The sequence below is a fragment of the Microchirus variegatus genome (assembly GCF_963457635.1).
Source record: "Microchirus variegatus genome assembly, chromosome: 18".
In the NCBI taxonomy this organism is placed as follows: domain Eukaryota; kingdom Metazoa; phylum Chordata; class Actinopteri; order Pleuronectiformes; family Soleidae; genus Microchirus; species Microchirus variegatus.
Genome location: NC_139819.1, coordinates 3,423,744 through 3,446,863, shown reverse-complemented (window position 1 = coordinate 3,446,863; position 23,120 = coordinate 3,423,744). Strand labels below are relative to the sequence as shown.

Here is a 23,120-nt window from a genome sequence, read left to right as displayed (position 1 = left end):
GGTGTGAACATTTGTCTTTTATAGGGGACCAACTGAGTCTGGATGGACACGGACGCCATCTTGAAATGTCAAAGCTTATCTAATTTCGGAAGGCGGCATTGGGTCAGTCACTTCTGTTAAAGCAGAAATGTTGAGGTTTTCTTACAGTTGTATGAAAACTGTGTCACCACAACACATGACCTCCAGGTTAAAGTCTCACATTTCTCTTCCTGTGTCACAGTCAGGAAGCAGAAGCTCAGATGTATGTGTGTGTGACCATGTTTCCACTTCAGACAAACACCAGTGTGTCTGCTGTATGTGAATCTGCTGAGCTCTGTGGAAATCCAACTCCTCCCCCTCCTCCTCCTATGCTGTGTGTGTAGATGTATTTCCATTCATCCACTTTCTACTGCTTTATCCTCCACATGAGGGTCGCGGGGGTGCCGTGCCATTCTCAGCTGACATAGGACAATGATTCTGAATCCAGAAACACAGATGAATCATTCATGAAAATACTCCTTATTTTTCCAGAAAGTCAGTGGTCACTGGCTGGTGAAAAGTTACTGGTTCTTATGATGCACTTGTTAAAACAGGAAGTAGCTTTTCTCTGGTGTGTGTCATTTCCTGCTTGGACTTGAACATGTGCTGACTCGGCTTCATTCAGAGGCAGATTTAACTCTGAACATGAATATTAATGAGGAATCATAGTTGTGTATGTGTGTGTGTGTGTGTGTGAGAGAGACTCGCTCACAGTCTGATCACACAGTTGTCATGTGACCAGAATCGTTTAATCTCACTTTCTTCATCAGTGTGTGGTTCTTTATCGACGAGGTATTAATCAGACCTGACACCTGGGTCCACCTCAGTGTTTTGATGATGATGACGATGATGATGATGAAGTACTGATTCCTTTGCCCTGCCCACAGGGCCACCTTCGCCCTGACAAAGCCCGCTGAAGATGAACATGGTGAAGAGGATCATGGGGCGGCCGCGGCAGGAGGAGTGCAGTCCTCAGGACAACGCTCTGGGCCTGATGCACCTGCGCCGCCTCTTCTCCGAGCTGTGTCACCCGCCTCGTCACATGACCCAGAAGGAGCAAGAGGAGAAGCTCTACATGATGCTGCCCGTCTTTAACAGGGTATGAGGTCATAACAGCGGGGGGGCGGGGTTATACGTCAGATATGTTTACATGTGATCTTCTGAGCTCAGAAGACACAATGGAGACATAATATTGACGAACTGTGTTACAGGTGTTTGGAAATGCTCCGCCCAGCACCATGATGGAGAAGTTCTCTGACCTGCTGCAGTTCACCACGCAGGTGTCTCGTCTCATGGTGACCGAAATCAGACGTCGAGCGTCCAACAAATCCACAGGTGAGTTTGGGCGAAGAGGCAACCCTGACTGACCATAAGACATGGAGTGTCAGGTGTTTCAGTACGGTGGAGTTGGGATGACAGACTCCTTCCCTAAATAAAGCATATCTGGAAAATCTGGAGCTAAAATGGCTGATCAGATAGTTTCAAAAACAACTTTATTTATTCTTCTTCATGTCATACATGTAACGTGTTCGGTCATGTGATACAGAGGCAGCAAGTCGAGCCATCGTCCAGTTCCTGGAGGTGAACCAGAGTGAGGAGGCCAGTCGTGGCTGGATGCTGCTGACCACCATCAACCTGTTAGCATCATCTGGGCAGGTGAGAACTGATGATGTCACTTCCTGTGTGAGTCACTGCAGACTGTCCACACTCTGTGACTGTGGGTCTTTACCAGATGGACTTTAATGTCATTTGTTCATGTTTCAGAAAACCGTGGACTGCATGACGACCATGTCCGTCCCCTCCACTCTGGTCAAATGTCTCTACCTGTTCTTTGACCTGCCTCACATGACCGAGGCCCCGCTGGGCTCCACCCAACAGCCGCCGCCACCCCCACCGCCGCCGCCGTCCACTCAGGAGAAGATGCCAGTCCAGAGCCACAGTCAGCCAGAGCTACCGCTGGCTGACCGCAGGGCGCTGCTGCAGAAAGTCTTTGTCCAGGTAAAAGGACCGCGACATGTAGTTACTTAAGCTGCTGCAGAAAGTCTTCATGTCCATAGAAAAACGGCACACACGTGACCCTCCTCTGTGTCTCTGACCTCCTGCAGATCCTTGTGAAACTCTGCACCTTCGTGTCTCCGGCTGAGGAACTGGCTCAGAAGGACGACCTTCAGCTGCTCTTTAGCGCCATCACCTCCTGGTGCCCCCCCCACAACCTGCCGTGGAGGAGGAGCTCCGGCGAGGTGCTGACCACCATCTCCCGCCACGGCCTCAGTGTCAACGTGGTCAAATACATACACGGTGTGTGTGTGTGTGTGTGTATGCTGATGATTCTCTGTTATGAATGAATGAGAGTTTGAGAGAATTCCTCACTGTCTCTGCCTCTTTATCCACCTGTTCTCTCTCCAGAGAAGGAATGTCTGTCCACGTGTGTTCAGAACATGCAGCAGTCCGACGACCTCTCGCCTCTGGAGATCGTAGAGATGTTCGCCGGCCTCTCGTGTTTCCTGAAAGACTCCAGCGACGTGTCTCAGACGCTGCTGGACGACTTCAGGATGTGCCAGGGCTACGCCTTCCTCTGCGACCTCATGATCAGGTGAGAGTCAGGTCATCGTTGCCACTGCTCACCTGAGTGGAGATCTGTGGGTCACATGACCTTCAAACACACCCCCCCCCTCCCCCTTCACTCACTCTCTCTCCCCCTCTGTGTGTCAGACTGGAACAGGCCAAGGAGGATGAATCAAAAGATGCACTGAAGGACCTGGTCAACCTGATCACCTGTCTGACCACGTATGGAGTGACGGAGCTGAAGCCTGCAGGGCTCACCACCGGCGCCCCCTTCCTGTTGCCTGGATTCATTCTGCCACAGCCTTCAGGGAAAGGTGAGCTGCTGCATAGTAGTCAACAGTAGTTAGCTTAAGTAATAACAGCAGTAAACAGTAGTGAACAGTAATGACAGTTTTCCTGTAAAAGAGAAGAATATGATGTTTTCTATTCTTCAGTTGGACATATGTTATTATCATTATTTGATCATTGTTGATATTGTCGTTATTGCTATGACTCTGAAAGTCTCGCCCTCTCATCACAAACATTCTTCTTTTTCACCCGGTTCCTCTTCAGGACACACGGTGCGGAACATCCAGGCCTTCGCTGTCCTCCAGAACGCCTTCCTACGTGCTAAAAGTACCCGGTTAGTGTGCATGCTGCTGGACGCCATCGGGAACATCTACGCATCAGACCCGGCCAACTACTTCGTCCTGGAGTCGCAGCACACGCTGTCGCAGTTTGCCGAGCGCGTGGTCAAAATGGCCGACTCTCAGGTCAAGTACTTTGAGCTGCTGGAGTTCGTGGTCTTCAGCCTCAACTACGTCCCGTGTAAGGAGCTGTTCAGCGTGAGCGTGCTGCTCAAAGCCAGCACGTCGCACGCCTGCAGCGTCACGGCCGTGCGCACGCTGCTGAAGCTGGCGAGACATGACCCGGTGTTCAGCGATGTCCTCAGAGAGGTCGGCCTGCTGGAGGTGCTGGTCAACCTGCTGCACAAGTACGCCGCCCTGCTCAAAGACCCGACCACGCAGCAGCCGCCGACGCCACACAGCAACGACCAAGGTGAGCAGCCCTAATGATCACCTGTCTATTCATACGAATACAGTCATTTATATTTATACTTCCTTTGTTTTCTCTCTTTAATGTAAATACATTTTCTGTCTTGAATGCGGACATGATGGTGTCTCACTCTGATTCCTCCCCCTCTGTCTGCAGCTGAGTGTAAGAACAACTCAGTGGCTGAGGAGCAGAAACAGTTAGCTTGGTTAGTGATGGACACTCTGACTGTGCTGCTGCAGGGCAGCAACACCACCAGCACCAATGCAGGTATGTACTCTCTACACGTATGTATATGCAGCTATACAGTATGATAAAGGGGTCAAAGGGCATGGATCTAAGGCTAAACCTCGTTCTCCTCTCCTTCTCCTCAGCTCTGTTCCGAGAGTTTGGCGGCGCTCGCTGCGTCCACAACATCGTGAAGTATCGTCAGTGTCGTGAACATTCCCTCCGCATCATCCAGCAGCTCATCCTGTCTCCCACCGGAGACGACGACATGGGAACACTGCTGGGACTGATGCACTCGGCCCCGCCCACTGAGCTACAGCTCAAGACCGACATCCTGAGGGTGAGTGGTTAGCACACACGCACGTAAATCATTTAAAAATATTAACATTTAAAAGGTACAACAACATGTCGCCTGGACACACATTTAATCCACTTCTTTTCATTCTTCTTCAGGCGCTGTTGTCGGTGCTTCGCGAAAGTCACCGCACACGTACCGTGTTTCGTAAGGTGGGTGGTTTCGTGTACGTCACGTCCCTGCTGGTCGCCATGGAGCGCTCGCTGTGCCAGCCGCCACGTCACGGCTGGGAGCGCATCAACCAGAACCTGGTGTTCGAGCTCGTGCTCACCGTCTTCTGCACGCTCACCGCCGCCATGCGTTACGAACCTGCCAACTCGCACTTTTTCCGCACAGAGATCCAGTTTGAGAAGCTGGCTGACGCCGTGAGGTGAGGTCATGCGACTGTGTTTTCCCGCTGGATTCTGTGGTGTGTTTAGGTTTTTTGCGACGTCGGTAACTCTCTGGTTCCCGTCGTCTCCAGGCTGCTCGGCTGTTTCTCCGACATGAAGAAGATCTCGTCCACCGCCGTGTTTCCCTCCAACGCTCAGCCTTTCCAGAGGCTGCTGGAGGACGACGCTGCCCCCGGAGGCTGTGCAGGAGACAACGTCTGTCCCACGCTCAAACACTGCAGCAAGCTCTTCATCTACCTGTACAAGATGTCCACAGACTCCTTCGACAGGTCAGTCACAGTTAATCACAGGTGAGAAGGACGTTCTCATTGTGACACATCAACTTTTTCAGTCATGTGGCGGACCTTTTATTGTCTAAGTGGTGTTGTCATGACGACAGCAGCTGCTGCCATGTTTCCTGTTTCAGAGGTCAGACGTTGGTTAAAGGGGTGTTGTCCTCTGTACGCCGTGTGTTAGAGTGGTTACCATAGTAACGCCCGTCATGTCTGACATGGTTTTAAAAGATGCTAAAGTGATGTCACTCTGAGAACGTTCTTTTCTGAGGGTTCACCCTCGTCTGAGTGAATTGACGTCAGGATCAGTTTCAGCCTGTTGTTCATGTTCTCCTGCTCTTTCCTCTGATCCTGTTTCTCTCTTTATTAACGTCTTCTTTTCTTTCTTTAACCTTTGACACTCTCTGCCTGCCCCACCTGCACACCTGTGTGCGTGTGTGTGTGTGTGTGTGTTTGTGTGTGTGTGACCACGCAGTCGTGCGGAGCAGCTTCCTCCCTGTCTGACTCATGAGACCTCGCTGCCCTCACCCTGGGGCACACCTGCCCTCGCCAGGAAGAGGTAGCTACAGCGTCTCTTTGTCCTCTTCCTCTTCCTCGTCCTCCTGCTCCTCCTTCTTCTCCTTTTCCCTTCTACTTCTCTTTCCTGTCTCGTGACTCCGCCCCCTCCTAACCCCTATGTCATCTCATTTAAAGAGGAAGTGAATTCTCATCTCAAAACTCATCTCTCATCTGCTGGTAGATGGTGTCACACAGATGTGATGTCATGATTCAGCAGATTGATCCCGAAACAAATGCTTGTTGCTGCTGCCACCTTGTGGCCATGTGTTTCTTTCATTGCACATGTGACTGAACATGTGACTGATTCTGACAGACACGGTTACTACGGGACGTCCGGCCCATCCGCCCCAGCCAAAGCCCTCACTGACCTCAAACTCCAACTCACTAGCCCCACCCACCATGTGTCCTCCTCGTCTTGGTCGGACATGGTGGTCATCCACCCGGGGGCGGTGCTGGCCATGCTGGACCTGCTGCCGTCCATCTGCTCCGACAGCCAACCAGAGGTGAGGCGAGCGACTCTGAGGTCACGCTGTTGTTTTTGTACCTGTCTTTGAATATGCGATGATGTTTAAGCCACACCCTCTCGCTCTGTGTCTCCCAGCATGCTCTGGACCTGCAGCTGGCCGTGGCGAACATCCTGCAGCTCCTGGTGAACAGTGAGAGGAACCAGCAGGTTCTGTGCGAGTCCAGTCTGCACCAGCGTGTGCTGCAGCGCTGCAGTCACGCTCTGAGTGATGAAGATCACCCGCTGCACCCGCCGCTGCAGAGGATGTTTGAGAGGCTGGCCTCACAGGCACTGCAGCCCATGGCCCTCAGGTACGCCACCTGCTGGCACTGTGCATCTATGAGTGCATTCAGACTGTATGCAGACACCTTTTGCAAGTCACTGATGTGAATTTTCTACAGTCATGATTATTATGATAATGTAAATTCATTGTTATTGTGAGTGACTGTAATATGGTGTAATGTCCCTTTAACAGTGTCTTTGTCTCCTGTTTGTCTTTGTCCTCAGAGAATTCTTACGTCTGGGAAATCCTCTCAACTGTGGAGCCTGGGACAAGAAGCTGCTCAAACAGTATCGAGTCCACAAACCCAGTTCACTGAGCTACGACGCAGACATGAGAGGTAATTCACATGACCAACACACTGAGTCACAAGACCTACACACTGAGTCACATGGTAACCATGTTCCTCTGTGTGTGTGTGGTACAGGCAGTATGACCATGTCCATGGAAGGCTTTGGCCCTGACAGCGTCTTCACGACTCCGGCGGAGGATAACGGTCAGTACCGAATCAGCCGCAGTCTGGTGCGGTCAGCAGAGGGCAGCACTGTTCCCCTCACCCGAGTCAAGTGTCTGGTCTCCATGACGACGCCGCATGACATCCGCCTGCACGGGTCTGCTGTCACTCCAGCGTTTGTGGAGTTTGACACGTCGCTGGAGGGTTTCGGGTCAGTGAAAAAACTTCAGTGTGTTTTTATTGTCACACACTTCCTGTCACCATTATCTTGTATCATAATGACTGGGATTCAGAGAAACATATTTTCACCACTGTGTCTGTGTGTGTTTCCTGTGCAGGTGTCTCTTTCTGCCCAGTGTAGCTCCTCCTCACAACTCTCCCTCTAGCGCCACCACCAGCTCAGCTGTAACTGACGGAACAGTGCTAAGCGGGATGGGCTCAGGTAAACAAAGCTCCGCCTCCATCATGTCTGCCTGTCAATCAGTGTAGCAATAACATGTGAGACCCATCAAAACACACACACAGACACATATACATGGAGAGACGAGCCCCGCCTCCTCTCACCTCCCCTCTGCCTCCTCCTGCAGGCGAGCGCTTGTTTCCTCCACCCTCGGGACTCAGCTACTCCACCTGGTTTTGTGTGGAGCGTTTCAGTTCTCCGCCTCACTCTCACCCCGTTCGTCTGCTGACCGTTGTCCGTCGGGCGATGTCTTCAGAGCAGCACTACGTCTGTCTTGCCGTGGTTCTGTCCACCAAAGACCGAACGCTGACAGTGTCCACCAAGGAGGAGCTGCTGCAGTCCTACTGTGAGTCCAAACAACGATAAATAAACAAAAACGGAGGCGATGCGACTCCGCCCCCTCAGTCACCTGACCTGATGTTTTGTCTTCCAGCTGACGAGTCGAGCGAGGAGTCGACCTTCTACGAGCTGCTGCCGTGCTGCGCTCGCTTCCGCTGTGGCGAGCTGATCGCTGAGGGTCAGTGGCACCACCTGGTGTTGGTGATGAGTAAAGGCATGCTGAAGAACAGCATGGCCACGCTGTACATCGACGGACAGCTCGTCAACACGGTCAAGGTAAACTTGCAGACGGAAGATATCATCACGAGACATGAATCGGAAACGTTCTCCTCAGTTCATGTTTTCCTCTCTGACTCCGCCCTTGGCTCCTCCCCCTCCCCTCCTCCAGCTTCACTACATTCACAGTGCTCCGGGCGGCTCCGGCTCCACAAACCCTCCTGTGGTCAGCACGGTTTACGGTTACGTGGGGACGCCACCGGCTCAGCGCCAGCTCACCAGCTTGGTGTGGCGTCTGGGGCCGAGTCACTTCCTGGAGGAGGTTCTGCCCGCCACCAGTGTCACCGCCATCTATGAACTGGGCCCCAACTATGTGGGCAGTTTCCAGGCCGTGTACCTGCCATGTGAGTGATCCCATGACCTCATAACCTCTGACAGTGATGTCTCCTCGTCTTCTGGTCGTCACCTGTGTCTCCATCTCTCTGTTGACTGTCATAGGCAAAGACTCAAAGGTGGACGTGTCCCCTGCGTCTCCAGTGGTGTTGGTTCCAGAGGAGAAGGTGTCCTTCAGTCTGTACGCCGTCTCTGTGTCCACGCTCACCGTCGCCAAGATCAGGAAAGTCTACAACAAACTGGACAGCAAAGCCATCGCCAAACAGGTGAGTCACAAACAAACAAACACTCTGCCTCTCCCTCTCTCTCTCGCTCTCTGACTCTCTGTCTGTCTCTGTCTTTCTGTCCCTCGCTCGTCCTCAGCTGGCCGTGTCCTCTCATGAAAACGCGACTCCAGTGAAGCTGATTCATAACGCTGCTGGTCATCTCAACGGTCCCGCCCGCACCATTGGAGCAGCTGTGATTGGTTACTTGGGTAAGTGGTGACACCAACAGACCATAATACAGTGACATCACTTTCTGTTTTACGACCCAACGATGATTTGATTTTAAATCCTCTTCCCGTCCAGGCGTCCGCGTCTTCGTCCCCAAACCTGTCGCCACCAACCTGCAGTACGTGGGTGGGGCGGCGGCCATTTTGGGTCTGGTTGCCATGGCGTCGGATGTGGAGGGTCTGTACGCAGCCGTTAAAGCTTTGGTGTGTGTGGTGAAAAGTAACCCGCTGGCGAGTAAGGAGATGGAACGCATCAAAGGTTACCAGGTCAGCCATGTCTACATCTGTCACATGGTCAGTTTGTTTTTTTATTAACACTTCCTGTTCAGCGGTGACACATTTCCTGTTGTGGTGTGTCCAGCTGCTCGCCATGCTGCTGAAGAAGAAACGCTCGCTGCTCAACAGTCACATCCTTCACCTGACCTTCTCTCTGGTGGGAACGGTCGACAGCGGCCACGAAACGTCCATCATCCCCAACTGCACCGCCTTCCAAGACCTGCTGTGTGACCTGGAGGTGAGGGGTCAAAGGTTGAACTGAGGGGTCAGGTTAGATGAGGTCAGAGGATTCCATCATCCCCAACTGCATGATCACACACGCACACACTGGGCTAAAGGGTTTAGGGGGGGAATTAAGACTGTGGCCACCTGCACTTGGTGAGAATGTGACCTTTAACCTGTCGGTGTGTCAGCTGACCCTGAGTCTCCTCCCCCTCAGGTTTGGCTTCACGCCCCCTACGAGCTCCACCTCTCTCTGTTCGAGCACTTCATCGAGCTGCTGACTGAGTCCAGGCAAGTGTTGATGATGATTATGATGTGCTGTGTTTTCATCATGGCACAGTTCAGTTTGGTTCACTTTGGTTCAGCCCAATCAGCTGAATGTCCTGGGTGGAGCCGGTCTAGCACAATAACATTCGCAACTGTACTGAACCAAACTGAACCGTTCTATTCAGTGTTTACATTGTAATGTCACAGATGCAGCTCTGATCTAACTGTACGCTGTATCACTTCTTGTCTGAACAGTGAGGCGGCGAAAAACGCCAAACTGCTGCGAGAGTTTCAGCTGATTCCTCGTCTGCTGCTGACGCTCAGAGACATGACGCTGTCGCAGCCCACGGTGGCGGCCATCAGCAACGTCCTGAGTCTGCTGCTGCAGGGGTTTACACACACGCACGACCTGCTGAGGTACACACACACACACACGTTAGTTAGTTAGTTAGTTAATTAGTTAGTTAGTTAGTTAGTGGTGGTGGTCACTGACCTGTCTCGTCTTCACAGGTTCGGTCAGTTCATTTCCTCCACTCTGCCCACGTTTGCCGTGTGTGAGAAGTTTGTCGTCATGGAAATAAGCAACGAGGAGAAAATCGATGCAGGTAATGATCAGTGATAATCAATAATAAAGGTGGTAATATATCATGTTTATTGTTGACACGTTTGTTTGTGTGTGTTTTTGTGTCCAGGGAACGACGAGGACTTCGGAGGGTTGTTGTCTGCAAACCTGATCCTGCTGAGAAACCGACTGTTGGAGAACCTGCTGCATCTGCTCTTCACCTCCAAAGAGAAGAGCAGCGTCAACGCTCAGTACGTCACGTGACCTATGTCCAATGTCATAACCTAATGACAAAAGTTATAAACCTGTGACTTTAATCCACGTATCAACGTAACACTCCGTAACTCTCTGTCTCCCCCTGCAGGGCGTGTGAGGAGCTGGTGCGGACGCTGGGCTTTGATTGGCTGCTGATGTTCATGGAGGAACACGTTCACTCCAGCACGGTGACGGTGGCGCTGTGGATCCTGGTGGTTCTGCTCTCTAACCAGTCCATCCTCAACCGCTTCAAAGAGGGCGTGTGCGGCGGCGGCTGGCTCGACCACACCGACTCCGTGCTGACCAACAAGATCGGCACCGTGATGGGTGAGTGCAGGTTCCCAGGGGTGGAGCATCACCGCACTTTATATTGATCTGCTAATATTGTAACTCCGCCCACTCCAGGTTTCAACGTGGGCCGCAGCGCCGGTGGGCGCTCCACGCTGAGAGAGATCAACCGGGACGCGTGTCATTTCCCAGGATTCCCTGTGCTGCAGACGCTGCTGACCAAGCACACCAATGTACCAGAGCTGTACTTCCTGCTGATGGCGCTGTTTCTGCAGCAGCCAGTCACAGAGCTGCCAGACAGTCTGCAGGTACATGTTAGTATTCTGACCTTTTTTTCTTCTTCTTCTTCACTGACCACAAATATGTCTGCTCCTCACCAAACAACAGGGACGTTCATGATTATGATCAAGTGTGTGTGTGTGTGTGCTCTCTCTTAGTTTGACCTCGACTCCATCTGGACCTTCATCTTCGGCGTCACGGCCTCCAGTGGAGCCGTGCTCAGCTCTATCCACAGCGTCTGCACTGAGGCCGCTTTTCTGCTGCTCGCTATGCTACGTAGCATGTTCAACCTGGTGAGAACCATATACACACTCTGAACACATGTTTGTCATGTCATACTTCTGATGTTTCTCCTGGTATTCCTCTTGGTATTTCTCTTGGTGTTTCTCCTCATACTTCTGATGTTTCTTCTGGTGTTTCCTCCTCATACTTTTGATGATTCTCTTCGTGTTTCTCCTGGTGTTTGTTCTCATACTTCTCATGTTTCTGCTCATACTTCTGATGTTTCTTCTTGTTTTTCTATTGGTGTTTCTCCTCATACCTCTGATGTTTCTTATCATGTTTCTTCTGGTGTTTCTCTCTCAGCCGTGGCAGTCGGAGGAGGAGGGTTCGTGGCTCAGAGATTATCCCGTCACGCTCATGCAGTTCTTCAGGTACCTCTACCACAACGTGGCTGATCTGGCACCCATGTGGCACAGCCCAGACTTCCTGTGTGCCCTGGCGGCCTCCGTCTTCCCCTTCAACATCAGGCCGTACTCTGAGATGGTACGTTTGTGTGACCATTGTGTGAGGAGTCCTTGTGACTTTAGGTTGTCAATCTGTCTTGAGATATCTGTGAACACTATATTTGCAAAATGACAAAGTCATATTTTCAACTTTGGCCACTTAGGTCAGTGATCTGGACGATGAAGCCGGTTCTCCCATCGAGGAGTTCAAAGCGTTCTCTGGAGACTCGGGTATGAACCGCAGTCAGTCCGAGTACTGCAACGTCGGCTCCAAGACGTCGCTCACCAACCACCCTGCCAAAAAATATGTCTTTGAGTTCATGAGGGTTCTGATCATGGACAACCTGTGTACGACGCCGGCCAGCAAGCAGACGCCTGTCATCGACCTGCTGCTGGAGGTGAGGAGGAGGTGCAGCGTTCAGGGTCATCGTGGACGTGGAAGAATCTGTGATGACTAACGACATCTGTGATCTAATGTTTGTTTTGTCTTGTGCGTTTCCAGGCGTCTCCAGAGCGCTCCACCAGGACGCAGCAGAAGGAGTTTCAGTCCAGTGTCCTGGACGGTGTCATGGAACATCTGCTGGCTGCAGACGTCCTGTTAGGTGAGGTCATCGCCACCAAGATGGTCCTCACCCGATTTGAATACCAATGGATTTGAGACTGACAAATTAGCTGTTAACTGTCCAAGTCTGACTAATTCAAAAAACTTTATTTGTCCCCAGGGGGTGACAGTGATGTCCTCTCTTTCCCTGTTTTGTTCTCTGGTTCTGTGGGACATATTTTTTACAAGCTGTCTCTCCGTCTCCCCCTGCAGGTGAAGATGCGTCTCTGCCGCTCAGCAGCAGTGGCAGTTATAACATCCTCGTCAACAACGTCTTCTACTTCAGTCAGCGAGTGGTGGACAAACTGTGGCAGGGAATGTTCAACAAGGACTCCAAGATGGTGGTGGACTTCATCGTCCAGCTCATAGGACAGGTAACGACAGAGGTTCTATAGAACCAGGTCCAACAGAGACCAGTTGTTTATTGATTTAATACTTGAGTGATTTTGTTTCCTTTTTATTTCTTATTTTCTTGTTTTGTTGTTTTTGTAAGTTTTAAGAAGCACAATAAAACATACTTTTACATGAAAGATTACTTTTCTCTTTCTGTTACTACAGTCTAAGCGTCGGGCCCAGGGTCTGTCCCTCGACACCATCTATCACTGTCTCAATCGGACCGTGCTGTATCAGCTCAGTCGACCACATAAGACCGTAGCTCAGCAGGTGGCGCTGTTGGACGCCCTGCGTGTTCTGACTGTCAACCGTAACCTGGTTCTGGGTCCAGGGAACCATGACCAGGATTTTGTGGCATGTTTGGCTCACTGCTTCATCTGCCTGCACAACGGGAGGTAAGATGGAGGCGATGGCACAATCACAAGGTCGACCTGCTGTAGCCCCACCCCCTCTCAATTGTATGTGCGCGTGTGTGCAGCAGCGCGGACGGCTTCGGTCTGGAGGCCGAGGCCAGGATGACCACCTGGCACGTCATGATGGCCACGGAGAACGAGGCTGACGCCGCGCACAACCAAGACGTTAGCGAGGGTGAGACGCCGTTACATTATGTGCTGTTGATGTGAGAGAGTGACACATGTGTGACACGTGTGTGTATGCGTGATCTGTGCAGGACGACAGCTGCTGCTGAAGGCCGTCAACCGCGTGTGGACGGAGCTGATGCACAGCAAACGACAGATGCTGGAGGACATTTTCAAAGTGTCGCTGCCGTGCAACGACAGAGGACACGTGGACATTGCCACCGCACGCCACGCCCTCGAAGAGCCCGCCCTCAAGAGCTGGCAGAACCACCTGGGTGAGAGGGAGAGAGTGGTTGTCGTACCTGTCACTCACTCACTGTCTACTTACCTTCATTAGTCATTCAGACATAATGTCATCACTGAATGTGACTCTCCTGCTCCCCCTTCAGTACATGAGAAGAAGTGCATCAGTCGTGGTGAAACCGTGGCTCCAGCGTCTCAGTCCAAACTGTCACGAGTCAGCAGCGGCTTCGCTTTGTCTAAGTTAACGGGTGTTCGTCGCAACAAGAAGGAGAACAGTCTGAACAAGAACAGTGTTTCTGCACAGGTGCTGCACACACACACCCACACCCACACACACATGCATAACAGTCTTGTATAATGTACTTTAAAGTGATACTTGAGTAAAAGTACATGTATGTTTCCAGAAAATAACTTTTTTTCTGTGTGTCCACGTTTTTCGCCCTCAGGAAACGTTTCAGTGGATGTTCACTCACATCGCTGTGGTTCGAGACCTGGTGGCTCTGCAGTACAAAGAACATCAGGAGGTACTCACACACTTGCTCTACCACTTAAAGGCACAGTTCAAGCTTTTTCGCTTTGTATCCCTGAGGTAAATCTGAAAAAAAGCATTTCATACACTGAAGAATATAAAACAAAATAAATAAGACATTTGAACTTAGTGATGGAGGCAGCAGTGGATCGACAACTCATGTGTGCTGTCATGTTAAAATCACTGATTTTCTCTATGGGCTTTGGTGTGGGAGAGTGAGTGGTTTACAAATTTAGTTGATTCTTATCTTGTCCTCCTCCTCTTCCTCCTTCTCCAGCGGCAGCAGAATGCTCTGAAGTACGTGACTGAGGAGTGGGCGTCGATCGAGTACGAGCTCCTGCGTGAGCGCGGTCTGTGGGGTCCGCCCATCGGCTCTCACCTGGACAAGTTCATGTTGGAGATGACGGAGGGGCCGTGTCGCATGAGGAAGAAGATGGTCCGCAATGACATGTTCTACATCCACTACCCGTACATTCCTGACACGGAGTACAGCGCCACCTCTACTCAGGTGGGTTAGACACACATGTGAACTTTGGTTGATATGTGTACTAAAGTGTTGTTTAATGATGTTTGTTGACATCTAAACTGAGGTGTTTGTCGACACGTGAGCTACCGTGACATCAGTCTGATGTTGTCTCTTGGCTCCGCCCCCAGAAGCCTCTGCGTTACCGGCGAGCCGTCAGCTATGACAGTAAAGACTACTACATGCGTCTGTTGTGTGGAAATCCCGGCATGTACCAGCACTCAGTGGAGCACAGCACAGAGGGGGAGGCGGCGCCGCACGAGCCCGAGCACGGAGAGGACACCATCGCCAGGGTCAAAGGTCAGTGGTGTCAGAGGGTGGGGCTGAGGTGATTGACAGAATAACGTGTTGACTTATACACGCCTCCATCTGTGTGAACGCCGCAGGTCTGGTGAAGGCGCCGCTGAAACGTTCTCGGTCGACGGCGGACGGCGGCGATGACGACGGCCAGGAGCAGATTCAGGATCAGCTGATGGAGTCCGGAGGCCTGGAGGACGAGCAGAGGACGGACAACACGTCGCTGCTGCGCCTCCTGGAGGACGGAGAAAAGGTCGGCAGCCTCGCACGCTCAGATCAAACACAAATCACAGACGTGTCGTCGGGTCATGTGATCATCTGGCACTTGATCTCTCTCTCCAGATCCAGCACATGTACCGATGCGCTCGGGTCCAGGGTCTGGACACCAGCGAGGGGCTGCTGCTGTTCGGGAAAGAACATTTCTACGTCATCGACGGGTTCACCATGACCGTGTCCCGAGAGATCAGAGACATCGACACCCTGCCGTCAGCGTACGTCCACAGTTCTGATCTGATACTAATGACGTCAGAGAGTGTCGTTAATCTCCAACATTTAGCAAAGGAAATGTCTAATATGTTGGTATTTAACAGAGGAGTCGGGTGTATTTAGTGGCAGCACTGCTGGAACTGTATAGTGTAAAAGTGCCATTGAATGACATCACTTCCTATTTGATTTCCTGTTTCCTGTGAGCAGTTTACATGAGGCCATCATTCCCCGAGGAGCGAGACAAGGTCAGACTCAGTTAAAGAGAAGCTGCAGCATCTTCGCCTACGAGGACATAAAGGAAGTTCACAAGAGGAGATACCTGCTGCAGGTACACACACACAAACACACACGCACACACACAGCTGTTGACTCTGCTGTTGTAACAACACAGTCATGTCAGCAGGATTAGGATTAGGGTCAGACATAACACAGATCTGAAGAGACAAAACCACACATACACGACTCACACCATCTTTCTTCTTCTTCTCCTCCTTCTCCTTCTTTAGCCAATGGCGGTGGAGGTTTTCTCTGCAGACGGAAGGAACTACCTGTTGGCTTTTCAGAAAGGGGTCCGCAACAAAGTCTACCAGAGGTAACCAGTCCACACTTAATCCAGAGATTAAACTGAGTCCACACTTCATCCAGAGATTAAACGGAGTCCATACTTAAACCAGAGATTAGACATTCGTCTCGATTAAATCCAGAGGTTAGACGTGCCGTCCAGATTAAATCCAGAGGTTAAACGTGTCGTCCCGATTGAATCCAGAGATTAGATGTGTTGCATGGTGAGATTATGGTGTCTTTGTGTGGTTTGTGTGCAGGTTCTTGGCCGTGGTGCCTTCACTGACCGACAGCTCGGAGTCTGTTTCAGGTCAAAGGCCAAACACCAGTGTGGAGCAGGGGTGAGAGACATGGAGAGAGAGAGAGAGACTGTGACATCAGATTAATGTCACATGATTGATAATTGATTGATTATTGATTGTTGTTTTTAACACACGTGTGTTAGGTCTGGATTACTCAGCACTCTGGTTGGTGAGAAATCAGTCACTCAGCGATGGGAGGTAAGAACCTGCTGATGACATCATCACCATCATCATCATCACACTGCAGCGCTGTCTCTTTGCTCACTGTGTGTGTGTGTGTGTGTGTTCCAGCGTGGAGAGATCAGTAACTTCCAGTACCTGATGCACCTGAACACGTTAGCCGGTCGCTCCTACAACGACCTGATGCAGTATCCGGTTTTCCCGTGGATCCTGGCCGACTATGACTCTGAGGTAAACAACAACAATGATGACATCATCATCATCGTGTGTTTGTTAGTGCGAGTTACCAGTGTTTAACTCAAACTCACTGTTGATGACGTTAACTAGGAGTTGGACCTGACTAACACCAAGACGTTCCGTAACCTGGCGAAACCGATGGGCGCGCAGACGGACGACAGACTGACACAGTACAAGAAGAGGTACAAGGACTGGGAGGATCCCAACGGTAAGACGCCAGCGAGCGACACACGACACCGGGCTGTTTCCATGGTTACGCTGAGCATGTTGTTTGTCTGTGTCGCCAGGTGAAACCCCAGCGTACCACTACGGCACACACTACTCCTCCGCCATGATCGTGGCGTCCTACCTCGTCCGTATGGAGCCGTTCACGCAGATCTTCCTCAGACTTCAGGTTTGATCAGGACTGATCAATAATCCCTTCGTTTCACGTGTGTGTCTGTGTGTTAACCACGTTTCTATGGTAACCAGGGAGGACACTTTGACCTGGCGGACAGGATGTTCCACAGCATTCGCGAAGCCTGGCTCTCCGCCTCCAAACACAACATGGCCGACGTCAAAGAGCTGATCCCTGAGTTCTTCTACCTGCCCGAGTTTCTGCTCAACTCCAACAACTTCGACCTGGGTCAGTACCAGAACTGCTGTTGTCACAGTGACACGTGACCTCATGAATATTCATGATGTGTGTTTGTGTGTGTTTGATGAACCAGGAGCCAAACAGAACGGTACCAAGTTAAGTGACGTCATCCTGCCGCCGTGGGCGAAGGGCGACCCACGAGAGTTCATCAGAGTCCACAGAGAAGTGAGTCACTGAGCCTCGGCACGTCTCTGCGTCACACAGGGGGCGCTCTAACGTCTCTTTGACTCTGTCTTCTCACCCTGGTCCAGGCACTGGAGTGTGACTATGTGTCCGCTCACCTTCACGAGTGGATCGACCTGATCTTTGGCTACAAGCAGCAGGGACCGCCCGCCGTGGAGTCAGTCAACGTCTTCCACCACCTGTTCTACGAAGGACAGGTGGACATTTACAACATCAACGACCCGCTCAAAGAGACGGCCACCATCGGCTTCATCAACAACTTTGGACAAATCCCCAAACAGGTGAGAACATACACAGCACACTGTACTGTTGCTAATGCTAATGCTACAACCACAGTCACACCTTCGGTATCTGTATTAATGCTAATATGTACAGCTACAGTTTGAACATTAAAGGTCAGTTCAGTAGTTTTTATGTCCTGATAAACATGCTAACATCTAGCCATTGTTTTTGTGTCTCAGCTGTTTAAGAAGCCACACCCTCCCAAACGCGTTCGCAGTAAAGCTAACGGAGACGTAGCAAACGTTCCTCCGAGCGCCAACGGCGACAAGATCTTCTTCCACCATCTGGATAATCTGAGACCTTCACTCACACCGGTCAAAGGTACGACTATCTACACACACACACACACACACACACACACACATACACACAGACACCCACCCCTGACTCTCTGTCTCTCGTCCAGAGTTGAAAGAGCCCGTGGGTCAGATCGTGTGCACAGACAAAGGCGTCCTCGCTGTGGAGCAGAACAAAGTTCTTGTGCCGCCCACCTGGAGTAAGACGTTTGCGTGGGGTTACGCTGACCTCAGCTGTCGTTTAGCGAACTACGAGTCCGATAAGGTCAGTGGTGTCACTGTAACAGCCAATCGCCGCTCTGCGTATCCTGCGTGCCGAAGGTTAAAGGTCACTTTGGTTTCAGGCCCTGGTCGTGTACGAGTGTTTGTCCGACTGGGACCAGATTCTCTGCTCCATCTGTCCAAACCCAAAACTGGTCATCACGGCCGGAACCAGCACCGCCATCTGTGTGTGGGAGACGGGGATGAGCAAAGAGAGAGCCAAGACACTGACGCTCAAACAGGTCACACACACACACACACTTCTTCTGGACTTCCTGCAGCATCAGAGATTTAACCCAAACTTGAAGTTGTTGTTGGTTACCGTTTCTTTGTTTGTTTGCTTTGGTACGGCAGGCGTTACTGGGTCACACTGACGCAGTCACGTGTCTCACGGCGTCGGCGTCCTACCACATCGTGGTCAGCGGCTCCAGGGATCGAACCTGCATCATCTGGGACCTGAACAAACTGTCCTTCATCACGCAGCTGCGAGGACACCGCGCGCCCGTCTCCGCTCTGTGCATCAACGAGCTGACGGTGCGTGATGACATCACTTCCTGTGGCCTAAAATAATGACATCCTGTGTCAGTTGTCATCAACAAAGTGTTTATTCTGTGTGGTGTGTGTGTACAGGGTGACGTGGTGTCGTGTGCCGGCACATACATCCACGTGTGGAGCATTAACGGGAGCCCGCTCGCCAGCGTGAACACGTTCACCGGTCGCAGTCAGCTGATCCTGTGCGTGTGCGTGTCGGAGATGAACGAATGGGACACGCAGAACGTCATCGTCACCGGTCACTCTGACGGCGTCGTCAGGGTAACCCTGCCCACTCTGATTACAATTGAAGAATGTTTTTCCTTAAAAAAAAAAAAAAAAAAAGATGACACTAAATCGTTGTATGTTTTTAACATTGTCGTAGTTTTGGAGGACGGAGTTTCTCCAGGTTCCAGAAACTCCCGCTCCTCAGCCCGTCGAGCCTGACATGTCCGACTGCTGCCATGACGACAAGATCGGTGAGTGACGGCGCCACCATGTGGCTGATGTCAGAGGTTAAACAAAACGACAACAAATAAAACCTTCGTCTTTTTTTTGTTTGTTTGGCAGAAGGTGGTGAGAGTCACCATGGCGACGAGGACAGCAGCGAGTCGGACGCAGACGAGCCGAGTCTGAGTCAAGAGTCCAAAGAAACACGCAACCCATCTACAGGAGGTGGAAGTCAGCCCAACAGCACCACCCACAGGCCCAGAGGTGACAGCACACCTGTTTAAAATTAATTTTCTTCACTTCCTCCTCTGTCACATTTCATCTCATCCCCTCTCTCTCTGTCTCTCAGCAGGCGTGTCTGGTCGAGCGGCGGCGTCCTGGTCGATGATGGACAGCGGCTCCGACGACTCTCACCGCTGGTCAGATTCTCTCAGCATCGACGAAAAAGACGGTTTTGTGTTTGTGAACTACTCTGAAGGTCAGAGCAAAGGTCACCTAGCTCACCCAGGCCACGCCTCCTTGCAGCCACCTCCACCAATGACGACGGCGATGGCAGAGGCTCGAACCTACAACCAGCTGAGGGCAGGTGAGTCAGGGGGCGTGGCCTGATATCAATCTGGAGACAAGACGAGAATGTTTTTTTTTTTAAATGCTTTTTGTTTGTCTGTTTGCTTGTGTGCTGGTCCTCAGGTCACAGGTGGGAGCGTCAGCTGGTCTTCCGCAGTAAACTCACGATGCACACGGCGTTCGATCGGAAAGACAACGCTCAGCCGGCAGAAATCACCGCACTCTCCATCTCCAAGTAAGACGCCGATCATGTGATCGAAAAAATATTTTTTAGGTTTTGTATTGTTTCCGTGTGGATGTGGCCTAAATGAAACGAATGTCACTGCTGCTGCTAATGCTAATGCTAATGCTCCTGTGTGGCTCCGCCCCCTGACTCAGGGACCACAGTAAGATCCTGGTGGGTGACGGGCGTGGGCGAGTCTTCAGCTGGTCGGTCAGCGAGCAGCCCGGGCGCTCGGCGGCCGACCACTGGGTGAAGGACGAGGTGGTGGACAGTTGTTCAAGCTGCAGCGTCCGCTTCTCACTGACGGAGAGGAAGCATCACTGCAGGAACTGTGGACAACTCTTCTGTCACAGGTTATTATTGTTGTTATTATTATAAACTTACATTATATCGGTTGTTTTTATCCATAAATATGTTGATGTTCTTTTTTAACATTGTGTGTTCCAGGTGCAGTCGTTTCCAGTCAGAGATCAGAAGATTAAAGATCTCTTCTCCAGTCAGAGTTTGTCAGAACTGTTATTTTAACCTGCAGCACGAGCGCAGTGGCACCGCTAACGTTAGCACTGTCGCTAACGGGGGCGGAGACGACGGTGGCGGCGTCAGAAACTGAGGAGTGCTTGATTCCCGCACCTGCCCCTCCCACACGAGCCACGCCTCCATCCAATGTCTGCAGCAGGAGGTTGTGACATCATCATCACCATGACGATGAAGGTCAATCACCACTTTATCACCCGCTGCACGTTATTCCCACTCTGTGGAAGCTCCGCCCCCCCCCCCCTCACTGGAACAAAGAAACTTGTCCATAATGTAAATAATGACATGACCTTTTTAACAGAAAGAACAAACAAACATACAAAGGTCAATAAAAAAAATAAACAACTGTAACTTCACACTAACAAAAAACAGAGAGGATTGTGGGTAATGAGTCACAGAGGATACAAATGTTTTTTCTTTATCGCCATCTTTGTTTTTTCTTCTTTTGCCAAACAAACGTTTTTATTTAAAAAACATCACTTTAAAAAAGTAAGATTTATTTTTGTGATGAAACACTAGAAAATGGACCACACACACAGAGACACACTCACACAGACACGCACATTATTATTTCAATTTTTTAATCAACGTCAATGACTGAAGCAGCAGGAACTGATGACATCATCATCTTTGACCTCTGACCTTTCACACTAACCTATTTCAAATGTTTTTAAATGAAAAAGTGGCAAATTCACGTTAGAGGGAGAGACGTCTCATGTTGATGATGTCATCAGTGATATGACACGCCGACATTTTTAAATGTTCTTTTTATAAGTCACTGTTCACTCGTTTATGAAAACAACTTTATAGTCGTGTGACTTGTCACGTCATAGCTGCCTGAAATGACAGTGTTATTTTCAATGCAACCACCAGGGGTCGCCCGTTTCAACACAGAAATTCAACATCTGAACTAACTGTCAATTAACTGTAAACAACAGTAAATATTCTTCATGTTTGTTTGTTGTTTACTGTTAGCTGACGCGGCTTTACGAGGGCTGGGTAAAAATCTCCTGAGACTATCGAAATCACACGGGACTTGACCTGGAGCTGTTAGCTCTGCTGAAGCTAACAGCTGAGTCAGCAGATTCGGTCGTCACTTTATCACCGATGTTGTTTCGTCACTGACGTCTTCTTCTGTTGAACAAAGAGGACAGAGACAGGACATGCTGTGCTCACAGCTCCCTCTGCTGGACAACTCTTTTAGATTTGAACTGTGGTCATTTTAAATATTAAATACATTGATGTCAATTATTTAATGTAAACATTTATACAGTTTACACCTTTAATCCAGTGAAAATCTCCCACAACTGAATCAGATGATTCAGAAGAATCAGTGAATCCTGATGTTTACTGTCACTTTACTCATGTTTGTTTGTAAACGAACATGCTGCTTTTTTCTGTCAAAATCACTTCAACGCTCTGACGTTACACTGACGTGTACTCCTCCCTCTCTTCTTCCTCAAACCCCTCCCCCTCTTCTTCCTCAAACTCCTCCCCCTCTTCTTCCTCAAACTCCTCCCCCTGCACGTCTGTGGCGTTGCGAGCGATGATGTCATCACGTCAGTCAAACATTTCTTTGCACCTTCACTTTTTTTCATGTTTGATTAAAAAACGGTTTCATAAAACTAATCATATTTATGCAAATGAGCAGGTGTTTTTTTTATTTGTTTATTGATTGTTTTATTGATGATTAACAGCTGACAGTCGGAGTCAGTTCATGGCATTATTATCATGTTTATTGTTTTGTAAAGAGCGAGTGTCAGGTCATGTGACTGTGACTCAACATGAATCTGTGATTCCTGAATGTTTATGTATATATTTGTCACTACGGTAACACCCCCTCCCCCCATTAATGTAATAGATCTGGTACTTTATTATTTTTCATTTCATGTCAATAAATAAATGAATAAATAAATAATTACTGTTTATCACCAAACAAAACAAACAAACTCCTGTTTCTTATTGCCTATGTTTCATCTCTGGTGACACCTAGTGGCCTGGAGGTGTACAGGTTTGTGCGCTTCGTCTTCACTTTGACTCACAATTTAGACTTTGGAGGTCAAAGGTCAGGTGTCCTCACAAACAACAAATTCCCTTCAAATTCACAAATTTGTGTTTATAACAAACTAAATGAATGTGTGGTTCACAGGAGGAAATTACCACCAGAGGGCGACTCCACTTTGTCACCGGAGCCAATCACAGCTGACACGGGGTGAAAGGCACACCCTGGACAGGTCAGACTAAATTATTTCTTACAGAACTTCGTCAAAGTCCACATTGTTAGGAGCTCATTAGCAGCCTCTAGTGGTCAAGTGGCCATTAACTCAATAATGGCACCAACAGATGCAGTAACACATTTTATTCTGTTAGGGTTTATGTTGTGCCTTTAATGGTTAAAGTGATTTATTATAATTTTTAAAAGAGAGAAATAAATATAATATAGCTTAAACATTTCACACTTTATATAAACATTTGTGTTTATCAATGTGTGTGTGTGTGTGTGTTTGTCGCAGCATGAGGCAGAGCGAGAGAAAGGGAGAGAGAGCGAGAGAACCGCAGACCTGTCAAGTTTGACAACGTACAAAAACCGGAAGTGATGCAGCGCTTCCTTTAAAAATAAGGCACGGCACCCACTCCCCCACTGCTCTTGTGCCGTGTGTGTTGAACTAATTAAATTCAAAAACATGTTTTCACTCTGTGTCACAGGCAGGGGGCGTTCACAGCACAGTCAGCACCTTATACAACCACATTTTAAAAAAGACCAGAACTATCCCTTTCAGCTCATGCTTTTA

General features: G+C 50.0%; 1 protein-coding gene across 2 annotated transcripts; it reads left to right on the top strand.

Moving 5' to 3' along the window:
• The first annotated feature begins 909 nt into the window (after positions 1-909).
• On the top strand, positions 910-22,190 carry wdfy3 (WD repeat and FYVE domain containing 3). Of its 2 annotated transcripts, none has more exons than XM_083905253.1 (66): positions 910-1,117; positions 1,230-1,353; positions 1,565-1,674; positions 1,783-2,016; positions 2,124-2,316; positions 2,425-2,611; positions 2,731-2,897; positions 3,136-3,621; positions 3,775-3,885; positions 3,990-4,183; positions 4,297-4,568; positions 4,662-4,859; positions 5,338-5,421; positions 5,734-5,923; positions 6,022-6,236; positions 6,433-6,545; positions 6,633-6,870; positions 6,998-7,101; positions 7,247-7,465; positions 7,553-7,734; positions 7,847-8,078; positions 8,173-8,333; positions 8,431-8,542; positions 8,637-8,827; positions 8,922-9,074; positions 9,276-9,353; positions 9,585-9,742; positions 9,836-9,930; positions 10,018-10,138; positions 10,252-10,469; positions 10,548-10,738; positions 10,868-11,002; positions 11,295-11,474; positions 11,599-11,832; positions 11,937-12,036; positions 12,249-12,409; positions 12,594-12,823; positions 12,907-13,016; positions 13,099-13,281; positions 13,396-13,553; positions 13,696-13,773; positions 14,056-14,286; positions 14,433-14,601; positions 14,688-14,851; positions 14,941-15,089; positions 15,292-15,412; positions 15,591-15,676; positions 15,906-15,986; positions 16,091-16,145; positions 16,239-16,358; positions 16,455-16,572; positions 16,652-16,758; positions 16,836-16,989; positions 17,075-17,166; positions 17,253-17,465; positions 17,646-17,787; positions 17,873-18,027; positions 18,107-18,265; positions 18,378-18,557; positions 18,654-18,836; positions 18,940-19,033; positions 19,125-19,268; positions 19,354-19,590; positions 19,695-19,806; positions 19,950-20,147; positions 20,242-22,190. In XM_083905253.1, exons 1-66 carry the CDS (start codon positions 938-940, stop codon positions 20,402-20,404), a joined length of 10,707 nt encoding a protein of 3,568 aa, XP_083761379.1. In that variant the 5' UTR covers positions 910-937; the 3' UTR covers positions 20,405-22,190. The 2 variants fall into 2 exon arrangements, with proteins under 2 accessions (XP_083761379.1, XP_083761378.1); XM_083905252.1 differs by having other exon boundaries at positions 10,548-10,744.
• Positions 22,191-23,120: the final 930 nt, after the last annotated feature.

What these genes read in the sequence shown, in the direction of transcription:
- wdfy3 (XM_083905252.1), top strand. Translation starts at nt 938, where the DNA reads ATGAACATGGTGAAGAGGATCATGGGGCGGCCGCGGCAGGAGGAGTGC. An exon ending in GCTAAGCGGGATGGGCTCAG is followed by an intron (nt 7,102 to 7,246) that starts GTAAACAAAGCT and finishes CTCCTCCTGCAG; the next exon opens with GCGAGCGCTTGTTTCCTCCA. An exon ending in ACCGCACTCTCCATCTCCAA is followed by an intron (nt 19,807 to 19,949) that starts GTAAGACGCCGA and finishes CCCCTGACTCAG; the next exon opens with GGACCACAGTAAGATCCTGG.